The sequence below is a fragment of the Eublepharis macularius genome, chromosome 3, assembly GCF_028583425.1.
Source record: "Eublepharis macularius isolate TG4126 chromosome 3, MPM_Emac_v1.0, whole genome shotgun sequence".
NCBI classification, from domain to species: domain Eukaryota; kingdom Metazoa; phylum Chordata; class Lepidosauria; order Squamata; family Eublepharidae; genus Eublepharis; species Eublepharis macularius.
In genome coordinates this window covers 117,784,306-117,797,886 of record NC_072792.1, presented here as the reverse complement: position 1 = coordinate 117,797,886, position 13,581 = coordinate 117,784,306, and the positions used below count along the sequence as shown (strand labels likewise).

General features: G+C 42.3%; 1 protein-coding gene across 1 annotated transcript in view; it reads left to right on the top strand.

Moving 5' to 3' along the window:
• Nucleotides 1-13,581, top strand: part of ROBO1 (roundabout guidance receptor 1) — a 533,171-nt gene that overhangs the window by 348,501 nt on the left and 171,089 nt on the right. The window contains exons 5-6 of the mRNA XM_054973392.1: nucleotides 5,866-6,004; nucleotides 7,681-7,808. Of these exons, the coding sequence (XP_054829367.1) occupies nucleotides 5,866-6,004; nucleotides 7,681-7,808 (267 nt within the window). The remainder of the gene's footprint in view (nucleotides 1-5,865; nucleotides 6,005-7,680; nucleotides 7,809-13,581) is intronic.

Here is a 13,581-nt window from a genome sequence, read left to right as displayed (position 1 = left end):
CTGTCACCATGAATCCCATGGTGGCAGTGCCCTCCCCTGTCCAGCCGTCCAACTCCCTCCTGAAGGTGACTGCCATGTTCTCCACCATGTGCAACACGTCAAGAACCTCAGCATGGAGCAAGGCCTTGTGGTAGCTGGCCTGGCAGTCTCCCATCCATCCCTGCTTAACACTGGACACCTCACCCCCACCCTGAAGGTCCTTGGGTTGCCACCAGTGAGCAGTAAGCAAGAGGTACGCATGCTGCACACTAGAGCAGGTCCAGATGTCGGATGTGAAGTGCACAGTTCTCCCAGCAGCATGGGGCATCTATGCCTTCACATGATCCCTAGCAACCCTGTAAAACAAGGGCACCATGGGCCTGCCCAATGTTGTGCGAGCAGAGATCATGTACCAGGGATAGGCATCACGGAGCAGCCCTTGGAAGCTGAAATGGTCAACTAAGGAGAACGGCTGACTGTCTACTGCTATCATATTGATGATGTGGTGTGTGAAGCGCCGGCTCGCCTTATGGATCCTCCCTCTGACACACTAGCACCCTGCGTACCAAGCATCTCCATCAGAGAGGCTTGGTGTCCCTGCCCTACAGGAACCCGTGGGGGGAGAGCACCAGAGGAGCCTGCCTCCTTCTGGCCAGCTGGCAGCCATGTGGTGCCACTTGAACTCTCCCCCCGAAGAAGCACCACCTGGTGTTGCCTCTTCAGGTGATTCTGCATTCCAGACATGGAGACATGTTTCACATCCCTCCCGCGATTGATCTGTGCCTACAATGCCAGCACTAGGCAAACCTGGGGTCCTCCGTTCTCTGGAAGTGACTCCAGATATTGGAGGTAATTGGGGCCCCACGCTGCACAGGGGAGGCGCTTATGGGGGCCCCAGGAGACACCACCTGTGAGGTGCTTGGGGCAGACATACCGTATCTCACTCTTGGCTGGGCAGTGGGAGATGAATGAGAATGAAGTGGCAGAGATGTGGGCTCTTCCACCACAGTCTCTTCCTCTTCCTCCAGCACCCTTTCATCCTGCACAGCTGTAAGAGGCCTGCTGCTGGCCTCAGAGAAAACAGGGGAGGACTGCCCAGCAAGGGGTTCCTCCTGCAGTTCCTCCAACATTCAACGGGTCCCTGGGGTGAGTGGGAATGCAGGAAAAGTCATGGGTCCCACGTCCATCCCTGGAGACACCACATACTGTCCCTCCTCCAGCAACTGGATCTCAACCACTGGAGGAGGGGGGGCCTCAGCAACAGGCCCCTACCTAGTGCCAGCCCCTGCCTCAGACACCTGGGTTGGGGGTGACCCTTCAGCAGCTGCCTCATGAAAGAGGGCCTTGCGAACCCTCTTCCTGTCACCAGAAGCCAGGCTGGTGAACGGCAGCAGTGCAGGGAAGGGCGTCCTCCGCTCAGATGGGGGGATAGCCACAGCACTCCCCCTTCCCCTTCCCTCCACACCTCTAGATTTACCACTGGCCTTTCCCCCGGGGCCCCTCTCAGCTTTCCTCTCACTCATGCTTCCTCCATTGAGCCTACCCTACCAGCTATAAATTGTTCTAAAAATAAAACTTAAAGCATAGCCCAAAGTATGTATTTATCACCTATCTACCTATTTCTAAACTTTTTTTTTTGGCTCTTTCACTGAAGATGGTCACTTAAATCTTTTTAAAGGGCCCTATTTATGTATGTGAACCTAAACCTACACCAAACAGCTGAATTCCTCTTCAGGAATCAACCTGGATTAAACTTCACCTTAAGGGAAAGCCTGTTACAAAAAATGTGCCCGGCCTGGCTCCAAGGGTGCCAGAGGTGGGCAGGGAAACCCTACTTAAGGGACTATTATTGAGCAGCCTATTTATATTTGAACAGAACCCAACCTAACTCTTACTGATTCTTCTCCTACAGAAGCCTATTTAATGGGGGAAACTATACTTCATTCCCTAACAATTTATTTTAGAGGGCAATATTATTAAATGACAGAAGCCTACCAATAGCCTACTTAACTCACAAATCTACTATTTAAATCAAAACTAATTTATCTGGAACACTCAAAGTAAACTTACCAAACACTACTATAACTGCAAACACAACCACCCAACCAACAGAACAACAGTAGTAGATAACAAACCTTAACTGTAAAACACTAACTGTAAGGAACACTAACTCCAACAAGTGTAAAATTTGGAAAAATTAAAACCAACAACAGTAAAAACCAACAAAACCCCCCAAGCAAGTTCCCTCTGAACCCCAACTCTCCTACACACACACACACACACACACACACACACACACACACACACACACACACAGCAAAGAAGCAATATCCCAATTAAATTGAAATTAAAAACTCAGGCCCAACCACTTAACCACAGCAATTTAAACCAGAATCCCACAGCAAGCCCCCTCTTAACCACACACCAAACACACACAAACACTTACAGCAAAGTAGCAAAAACAAAATTAAATTGAAATTAAAAACTCAGGCCCAACCACTTAAACACAGCAAATTAAAATCAAAACCCCTGAGCAAGGCCCCACCTGAACCCTACCTAGACCTCCTCAACACACACTCTTAAAAACAATAACAGTTCCCCAACACCAACAACAGGAAAAAATTTAAAACACCTACAGGAAAATTTTAAACTGCAAAAAAACAGGAACAGGTCCCCCCCTCCCCCCCACACACATACCAGCAACAGGGAAAAAACTTAAAACACCAACAGGAAACTTTTAAAATGCAAAAAAAGGAACAGTTCCTCCCCCGTCCCCCACAACAGCAGTAAAAATATTTAAAACCCCAACAATAAAGTTTTAAACCAAAAAAAAAATGGAACAGGTTCCCTGCCCCCAACAACAGCAGGAAAAAGTGAACTTTAAAACAACACAGAACACACACACAATTCAAACACAAACAGTATCCTCCCACCCCCACCAACAGCAGGAAAAAAGGTAAACCCACCCAAAATTTAAAACTGCAAATAAAGACCAGCCTCCCCCACCAAACAAATGCCCCAGCCAGAAGCTGCCCACACCAACAAAGGCCCTCCCCCCCACACACAAAGAAGCAAGAATCTCTCCCCCCAAAATAAAGATTTTAAATTAACTTTTTAAAAACAATCCCTACCCTTCCCCCCCCCCAACAAGCAACCCCCCCCCCCCAGAGAAAACCTTGTGAGTCACTGACTGACTCTCTCACCAGTCCAGCGGTGACAGTCAGGCAGACAGGAAATCCTCCAGGTGAAGCAAAGTTAGTGAAGTCCTCTTCTCTCAGTGAAGTCCCAGGCCAGCAGGCCAGCCAACAATGGAGACAGGGAGTCCCAGTGGAAGTACTCTCAAGTCTCTACGTAGGCCAAGGAAAAATGTGGGCTGGCCAAAAGGCAAGCCTCCAATTTAAATCCTCTGCTGTATCTCCTTCCAGAGAATCCAATTTCTGGAAGGAGGATGCAGCAGTGGGATTGGACACTCCTAACTCCCCCTCCCTTCCCTGATCCCCCTTCCTCCTCCCCCTTGTACTCACTAACCCCTCTTCACCCCTCCCATCCTGTAAATTAGGCGGGAATCTCTGCAGACTTTTCTGGCTGCTTGCATTGCATTGCAATGCAATGCAAGCAGCCAGCAAAGTTCTGAAGCAAATTCAAGCTTCCCGCCTTTTTTTTTACCAGATGGGAGGGGTTAGGAGGAGGTTGTAGTGAGTTACTCACTCTTTCTCCCCCCTCCCCTCTCATAAAAAAGCACAGGAAGCTTGATTTTGGCTCAGAACTTTGCAAATCCAAACAGCCGGCAAAGCTTTGCTTCTTTCTGAATTGGGCCTGATTTTGGGGGGGGGGGGGTTCGAATTGGATACCCGAAATGCACATCCCTAGTGGTGATATTGGACATTCCTATCAAGTTTCTTTTGATATTTCAATTTTCTCCATTAGGAAACCATACACTAAAATTCTGACTTGCTGATCAATATAAATGCTTCACATCCAATTTAAAAATTTGGTCCCATAATACATATTTTGTGATACTTTCATCAAAAATTGCCAAGACATATTAGCAAAAGCTTTCTCTGTATCCAAAAATATAAATGATGTTTTTTCTCCTTTTCTCTTTCAATACTCAGTTGCATTAAGCAGATATCTGATGTTAACTCACATATATCTCTTTGGGACAAATCCTGTTTGATCTTCATGAATTATATTTGGAATACATTTTCTTAATCTCTCTGCCATTAAGGTTGTAAAAATTTTATTGTTCACATTTAATAATGAAATCAGTCTATATGATATAGATAGATATAGATATAGATATATAGCAGACAATGAATTGTAAAGATGGTCATAAAAATTATTGCATAAATTAAGCTGTTTAAAAATAAAAGCATATACTTTATTCACTTAAGGTACAACCATACTAATTTTAAATAGATTTTGCTTCTCAAATACCCTACTGCCCCATTTTAGTTAAAATCCAGCTTCTAAATTCTAAGTGTTACCCAGGTTACCTATCAGAGGCTCAAGGACCATCCCAGCAGGGTGGACTTTTAAACTGTGTCCTCTAAACTGGCCAGCTGGGCCTACCTCTGCTTTGGACCTTTTCTACTTTTCCCTTGATCAGGTGTGGTACTAAGGTAGTATCGGAGGCATGGATTCAACTTTTTCCACACATACTTTGGCATTTCCAAGGAGACAGAATCTGTGGTCTCATGGAATGTCTATAGTGCCCCAAACAAGTGTCCTCTGAGTCATGTGAACAAAGTCAGCAGAACCCTTGTGGTTATACAATTTAAAATGTTCTTGTTTTTCTGAATTGCTGGTGTCAGTTTAACACTTGGGCCTTGCTTTGCTGTTTGCCCCTGTTGAAATGTACCAATAAATTTGAGATATCCAGATACTTGTTTTGATGCAAATGTCTTAGGAAAGGCACCTCTTGTCATTGTGATTATGCTTGCACACAATTCTAGGGCCTTCCCTTATGTGTGTATATCTGGTTAAATCTGCTTACATGTGACTTTGGTTTCTGAAATATCAGAATTCTACAGACTATCTCTGTAGTCAACAGCTCAACCCTACTCCTTTTGCATATTTTAAATGATTTGGTACAGTGCCTTTGCAACATATCTTGTAACTGTAGCATATTATTGCCTTTTGCCAACTTCATGGGTTTGCCAACTAAATCCACCATTCTTCCTGAAAGCAGTGGGAGGTACACTAATAATTAGATCAAAATCCCAGTAACCCATTCTTTTTCATCACACCACAATACCATGTGGGGCAAAGCATAACTGGAATCGACTGGAGGAATTTTATCAGAAAAATCCATTTGGAAAAGACTGATCTCTGAGCAAAGACTTTCAATTATTTACGACTACTTGTAGTTAGGTACTTAAGGAGAGCCAGTTTGGTGTAGTGGTTAAGAGCACAAGGTTCTAATCTGGAGAGCCGGGTTTGATTCCCCACTCCTCCACTTGAAGCCAGCTGGGTGACCTTGGGCTAGTCACAGTTCTCTGGAGCTCTCTCAGCCTCACCCACCTCACAAGGTGTTTTGTTGTGGGGATGATAATGGCATACTTTGTAAACTGCTCTGAGTGGGCATTAAGTTGTCCTGAAGGGCGGTATATAAATTGAAAGTTGCTGTTGTTGTTGTTAATGTCAACAACACACTGTAGTCTCAGCAAAAGTATGTTTCTGATGAAAAATTATGAAGATGCAAGGTATGAAATTCATTTTGTTCTATATGGCAAAATGCTACAGTGAAAATAAATATAACAAATATGTTTTAAAAATATGTTGTGATACCATAAATTACAAGTGTGTTCCCAACACATTTTGCTATTGCTTTTTCAGGGAGTTCCTACCATTTTTCTCATCTGAGTTTCATATTTATTTCCTTAGAAAGACCTTCATTTGTGAAGAGGCCAAGTAATTTGGCAGTAATTGTGGATGACAGTGCAGAGTTTAAGTGTGAAGCACGTGGCGATCCAGTTCCTACAGTAAGATGGAGGAAGGATGATGGAGAACTACCTAAAGCAAGGTACAATATATTTTTATCCTCTCTTTTAAAAAGTAAGAATGCAACTGGTTTGTAAACTGCTTTGTTTTTGTACTGAAAAGTTTGTAATAACCCTTGTAATTATTTGCCATTCATTTTATGTTCATAACCTTTGCGTTTGGACCTTCAATTCAACAGCTCCTTACTTTACGTTACACATATACCTCAGGAGAGCTCTGGTCTCAACCACACTCTTTTTATTTCAACTCCTGGAGAATTTGGAGGTGGAGCCTGGAGTGGGGGGGTTGGGAAGGGGAGCGCTCTCAGTGGGGTATACTGCCATAGAGTTCACCATGGCATCCATTTTCTCCAGGGGAACTGATCTCTGTTCCTTGGAGATCAGTTGTAATTCCAGAAGATCTCCAGCTGGCAAACCTAGTGATCTAGATATAATAATGTCTCTCTCAGATATACACAAACTGAACTTCAACACAAGTTTGCTTGATTTAGCTAGAATCCTTTCTCTGAGACACCTAAAGACTGACAATCAGAATCTCCTGGCTGGTTAACTTGCTTTCAGAAACATACTGACACAGACTCTCTCTCAGGCTCTACACTGTTTGCCTGATTTGATCAGGATGAATACTTTCAGCGCACTGACTAAAAACTGCAGTTCATTCCGCCCCCTAGGGTACAGCTACCATCCAATCAGATCACTCATCCATCCAGCTCCTTCTTCCTCTAAGGCTTGTGTTTAAATCCATAGTGACAGATATTTAAAAAACCTGTATTAACAAGCAGAGATAAAATCTAAATTAAATACATTACATGCAAAACATTACAAATCTGGTAACTTTTCTTAGGATGTTATTGTGGCTATACTCTTGTTCTTTAAAAATGAAAACAGCAAATTTCATTTTGTGTTTGCAGCCTCAAAGAAGCCTTTTAATTAAATAACGAATAACATACAACATTAAATAATTTACTGACAATGAAATGCAAAGTTGTTATTTTAAAGGTCTTTAAAAGCTCTCAATTCATGTCTTCTGACCATTTCTCTAACTAAAGTGTAAGAAAAAATGTAAGAGAGAATGATTTAGATAAAACGAGCTTTTCTACTGATGAAAAAGAGGAGAAAGGTCTCCTTTGACCACTAAGAAGGCTATGCCACTTTTGAGCCCCAAAAGGAATCATGGGTTTTACTTGGGAAAATGTGATGTGGGGCAGGAACTACAATAAGAAAGGGATTGGGTGAGCTCAGCTGGCTGAATCCAGTCTACTTTGCTAATAAAAGGATCATTTCATTATTCAAATATTTCCCATGCTGCCTGAGACTCAAGAAACTTGTGGGTGAATGATCAACTGTAGAGCAATCTATGTATATGATGAGCTGTTCCAGATATTTAGAAAGTGTCAGTTCACTGCTGAACAGGTATGCAGTGAGGAACATATTCTTTAAAGTATCTAGAAGCCTTAATTAGCACTTTTCAGGCCCACCTTTGCTTCTCATTGTACCTATGCACAGATTCCATATCTTCCAAGTTACTAAATAGCATTCTATTTATCTTTCTTTAAAGCATGTGTATACCCTGCTTCCAATAAACTTTTTAAATAGTCTGATAAAGTGGCATGTCTCTCCCAGACACACAATTTCTGTTCTCCCTCAGACCACTGCTAAAAATTGCCTACTTTGGTTTAGATATGTTTCTTTGATTTAGGTATGAAATCCGTGATGACCACACCTTGAAAATCCGAAAAGTTATGGCAGGAGACATGGGATCTTATACTTGTGTTGCAGAAAATATGGTTGGAAAAGCAGAAGCATCAGCAACTCTAACAGTTCAAGGTAAGAATTAATTTGAAATACTATTTGTATTCTGAGAAGGAAAGAAATGGGTTTTTAAGCGGTAATTTTATTGGCCTCATAAATAATGTTTACTGCAGGAACTTGCATTACTGAAAAAAGAAGAAAAGAAAAGAAAGGTCACTCTCTGATTTGATTGTTAGATTTCAACTGTGAACTGTTGAAGCATTTCAAGTATGATTTTTTTTCAGTGGGTGGAAAGAGTTATGATCTATCATAGAAATAAAAAATGAAAGTGTTTTGTACACCAGTGCTCTTAGAAATTATTTGTAACATTTAATATTTAATTTAGTGATATTTAAGGGTTAATACATCAATATTAATTTTTTATTAGAATCATATTGCATGATTAAACTAAAACAGATAATTTTTTATCTTTAAGTTGTCTATGCATTTTTATTTGAGCTTATATTTGTTTGTCACTGTTTCAGTTGTGAAACAGTATTTTTCCTTACAGCTCATGAAATCACAAACATCTATAGATTCCTTTGTGTTTTGTTTACAAGAAATATTGCCTTGTTTAAAGTATTACATACAATCACAGGACTACTGTTTAAGGTATTACATACAGATCACAGGACTACTGTTTTTTCTTGGACTGTAAAAAGACTAGCAGAATTCAGTGAATGAGTATGTGTGAAAATTTGTCATTGAATTTATATATACATTCCAGATGTTCACTCTTCAGATAATTCCTTGTTTCCTTTCCTGGCTAGAAGGCAGACAGTGATGTCATTCTACTTTGTCCCTCATCTAATGACTATGATCTTCCGTCGTGTTCCCTATCTTCACGAATAATCTCTCGTACATGTGAACTTTACAAAAATTGTTAAAACTTATTTTGATAACCTTCTCTCAGCATTAAAACAAGATAAAGTAATATGTATGTGCCGTTTCACTGGATTGATTGCTGCTCACTCAAAATGAGGTTCTGGTAAATTGTTGAATTAACTTTGTTTTTGTCTTAATGCCTGAAATATTAAGGTATGCCTGTGATGGGATTTAGTTTGCAATGCAGATTCATTTTACTATTGTCCTGCATTTCTACATAGCTGATATATTTGCATTGTTGTTTTTTAAACAATTATATCCTGCAAAAACTCTGCATAATTTTTTTAGGGTGGTTTACATAAATAAAATCAAATGAAATGTACAACAAAGCCAGTATTTTCTAATAACTTAGAAAGCTTGTAACACATCCAAGAAGCCCAAAACAGATCTCATTCTCAGTATCTACACACACATATCTCAGACACAAGAAAGTAAAGGACTAGCCCTAGATCAGGGATGGCCAAACTTGCTTAATGTAAGAGACACATAGAATAAATGTCAGATGTTTGAGATCCACAACATATGATGCATTTACATGACTTTAGAGGAAGAGGCAGGCTTGGGGGAGTGCCCTGAAAGTAACATCACAGTAAGGGGCGGAGTTTTGGTGCATTATGCTGGAAATCCCATCATCGGAAGGGGAGGAGTTTGGGAAGTGCTATCCCTTTGACCTGGAAGTGACATCACATAAGTGATGTCACATCCTTGCTAGGCACCCCCCCCCCAAAGTTTCCTGGCTCCACCCCCAAATTCCCTAGGTATTTTCCAAGTCGGGCCTGGCAACCCCAAAGTTTTTAATTGAAAATATGAAAGACATGGAAAGAAAGGAAGGAAAAAAGGAAATGGAGGGAGGGAAAGACATGGAAAGGAAGGAAGGAAGGACACAGAAGAAAGGGAAGGAAGGAAGGACACAGAAGAAAGGGAGGAAGGAAGGAAGGTCTGAAAAGAGGAATATTAAAATATATGTGTGGTGAGAGGAGAAGAAAAGAATAGAAAAGGCTTGGAAATGGGAGAGAAAAGATCAAAAGGCATAGTTGGAGGGGATATAAACGTTGGGAACAGCAACACAAAACCATGGATGGGTTTCCTCCTGTCCAGTTCCTGCAAAGACAACCTGGCCACCAACTTGACCTTCTCCTAGCATTTCCCCAAGGAAAGGGAAAGGAACCTCCACCAACACAAACCACAGGCATTTCTCTCTCTCCTCCCCTGTTCACTCTGAAAACAGATCGGACTCTTCTCCCCCAAACTTACTCATTCACATGCACATGGGAAAAGGAGAGATAAGCTTCCTCCTGTGTAAACCACTGTTGAAAGGATTCACACTGCAAACTTTGATTAAACAGCCAGGGAGGGAAGCATTGGGATTGCTTGCCTTAGCCAGCTGCCTCCTGGCCCAGCACCATATCCACTTTTCCAGTCCAGCTCAACCACATCGGCCCTGCACCATGCCCGCCTGCCATTGGCCCAGCTGCCCACCCAAGGGAAGGGGAAGGGGTACTCATGCATGTCTCGGCCAGCTGACCATCTGGCTCCTCAGCTCCCCTTTTGCTGTTGCTGCTGTTGCAGCCAGGCACATGAATCCTCCTGACGTGAGATCACTTGCTGAGCTATGTGGCTGCATGCTCTCCTTGTCAGGTTCTGCCATAGGTGCCACCCAGTGGGATGCTGGCCTGCCAGACTTCCGCCTTAAAGGACCTTCAGGGAATATGTGGGATCCTGCTCTGTGAAAGGGGGGGGGTATACCTCACCCTCACACCCTCTCAGTCCACGCACAGGTCCCTTCAACCTGACATTGTCCGGCTGCCTTCCATGACAGCTGTCCCCATCCAGCTGTCAGTCTCACTTTTCTTTGTCTTCTTTTCTCCACCTCCTCTCCACTGCTTTCCCTTTCCCATTCCACCACATCTAAAACTAGAAAGCCTAAGGTTCACATGGGGGTCGTTTCATAGTCAAGATGCCACCACAAAGAAGAACCTTTTCTTGGTGATCACTCCGCTCAGGGTAGGTACACACAGAGAAAGGACTGTAATGGACAGCCAGATTCATATGGGAGCAAGAGGTCCTGTAAGCTTCCTTAGACTTTAAAAACTTTAACCAGATGGGAGTGAGCAGTTAGGGCCTTTCCTCACCCACTGATCCACCACCCAGTGATTCTGTGGCCCCATCTTGAAGTTTTACCCAGGGGCCCAGAATTACTAAGACTTGTGGCCACATTTTTCATTTACTGAAGCTTCTTGCTAGTGTTTAAAGACATCGTTGATTACAGTAATCCAGCCTGGATAGAAGTAGAGCTTCAGCTGTGACTAGGTGAAGCTTATCAAGGGAAATTCATAGTTGGTACACCAGTTGAAGTTGGGCAAGGCACTATATGCCCAGAGATGTGGATTTCATTTATATATATAGTACTTCAAGTTGCAGACTTGTAGAAGAGTGCAGTCTTGACTGACTATTTAATTCCTGATGTTCATTATTATCCAGTACCATTTACTCTTATCTGAACAGAGCATTGGTTTATTGGTCCTCATCCAGCCCATTATCCAAACATTGGTTCTGAGTGCCCATTATCTCACCTCACTTAGTTGAAACAGAAAAATAGGGATTAATTTCATCTAGGGTTGTCAACGTCCCACTGGGATTGGGAGATCCCCCTAACTTGTCAGCCCCTCGTCACCCACCTGGCTGGCAGGGGGGAGTGGAGAGGCAGCTCAGGAACCACTGGAACATGCTATGAAATGGTGTGCACGCATGCTCTGGACACCCTGAAAGTGCTCTTCCAGTTGAAAACTGGAAGCTACAGGGTCTCAAATTGGCCCCAAACATAGCAACAATGTTCTGTTTTGGGTCAATTTTGGTCCTGCATTTTCAATCAGAAATGAAGTCATCAGGGCCTCTGGAGTATAAGCATTTAAGACAGACGGATCAGGGGCGGGGGGCATGCCTGCCTAGCAATCCCCTTGTCCCCTGCTGTAAAGGGGGGGATGGCAACCCTTGTGTTATCAGCAAACCTGGATGACTTCCTTAATACAGAGATGCTCAATAGCTTTACTGGGGGATAAGAGAGAAATCCTCTTGGATCTTGAGGCACAAAGATCCAACAATTGGCTCCCTGAACATTCAGCAGTCCTTAAGCATAGTGGAAAGATCTCATACTCATGATGCTCATCATCTTGCCTCCAGTTTTAAACTTGGTGTAGACTTGGTGTAGATACAATCTCCAAATGGGAAGGATTTTTCCCTGAGTAGGCTCACAGTTCTCTGAATCCAATTAATTGCTACTGCAAATGAATGGGGGATTATGCTCCCTATCAGTCTCTCCCTTCAACATTCTTAATGCACTTCAGATACATTGCTAACTTTTTCTTGTTTTAAGGTAAATTTAGCTTGACATTTCAAAGCAGATCTAATGACCTATTCTTATGCTTCTCTTTCAGTAATAGTAGTTCTCTTTCCTATTTGCCAGGAGCTGTTACCTAGTTTCTCACAGTTTGAATTTAAAATGGTATTGTTATAGCTGAGGAAATTTAGTCTGCATCAAAGAGGGAAATGACTGTGCATCTCATTGTAAAAGAAGTGAAAATAGATTTCCATCCTTAAGTGGTTTGCCAAGCAATCACATTTTACCTCTACAAAGCAAAGCCATTAAGAAAATATAAATCCTCTTTTGTTTGTTTTTGTACTGATAAGAAATAAAATGTATCTAAATCCATTATCTTCTCATAGAATTAGATCCTGTGCTGAACCTTTTGTGGCTTCTCAGTTTGCTTAGCAATTGCTTACTCAAGGAATGGACTGTCACTGAATGCTACAAATGGATTCTTCTTCTTTATAGAACAAGAAAGAAAGAATCCAAGAATGTTGTTCTATTCTGTGCCTGACTTGCTCCTTAGAATTTAGAGTTCAAGAGGCAAGTTCATTGGCTTTATTCCTGAATATGACTGAATATTACAGTATCCTATACAGTATCCATGTAGAAAAATCATTCAAAAATCATTCTTTGGCATAGCAGCTTCTACTTATAATTAGGCATGCTTGAGCCCACTGGTTCTGTTCACATCTTGCTTTCAGGTCACAAGCAGGAAACTGACTGTTCAGTGAGCTGTTAAAATGCATGAAATTAGACTTTTTATGTCTGTCAACTGTCTGCCACTGCCCCACATGTCTGCAACTGCCACCAACTCCACTTTGGCTAGTGAACATCAAGACAATCTGATCGCATGTAATTGAGGGAATTCGTTTACCTACTCTGCAGGTTCACCATGAAGTTTCTCAACTTACTTACTGCATGGGTCCCTCACAGCACGTAGAAAGTCTCCACTCCTGCACTGGAGGCTTCTGGCACTAGGTAGCTTTACAGCAAATAAATCCAGTAATAAAAGTAAGAACAGCGTGTCTTGTGCCTGGTATGAGCTCTGCAACTCACAAGAGTTCTTGGAGCAGATAAATAGCATCTTTGGGGAAGATTTTGTTCCCCTTATAGGGCTATTAGGGCAGAGATTGAGGTTCAGGTATGTGCCCTGATTTGACAACTGGAAAATAGTAGTTGAACAAATGAGCTGTAAAAGGTGAAGGGAATTTCTAGGTACTGGAAAAAATCAGTTAAGGTAAAAAATAGAATGGAGAAATACAATGCTTCTTTTGTTTTGTTTTTTTAAAAGTGTTGGAACTCATGTCAGTGGGCAGCAGAGAAGGCAACAGGGCAATCAATATACTCTGTCACACTCGTTGATGACATCATCTTTGGGCATGCCCTGTCGCCTTCTCTGGTGCCTTCTCTGCCAGCCTCTTTGCAAAGAAGATAGCCAAGGAAGTGACAGCACAGATGAAGTGACAGTGCACACGCCTTCTCTACAGTCCCACATTCTCTTTGTAAAGAGGCTAGCCAGAAATATGTGCTATGAATATTATGCAAAAAAAGCTCTAG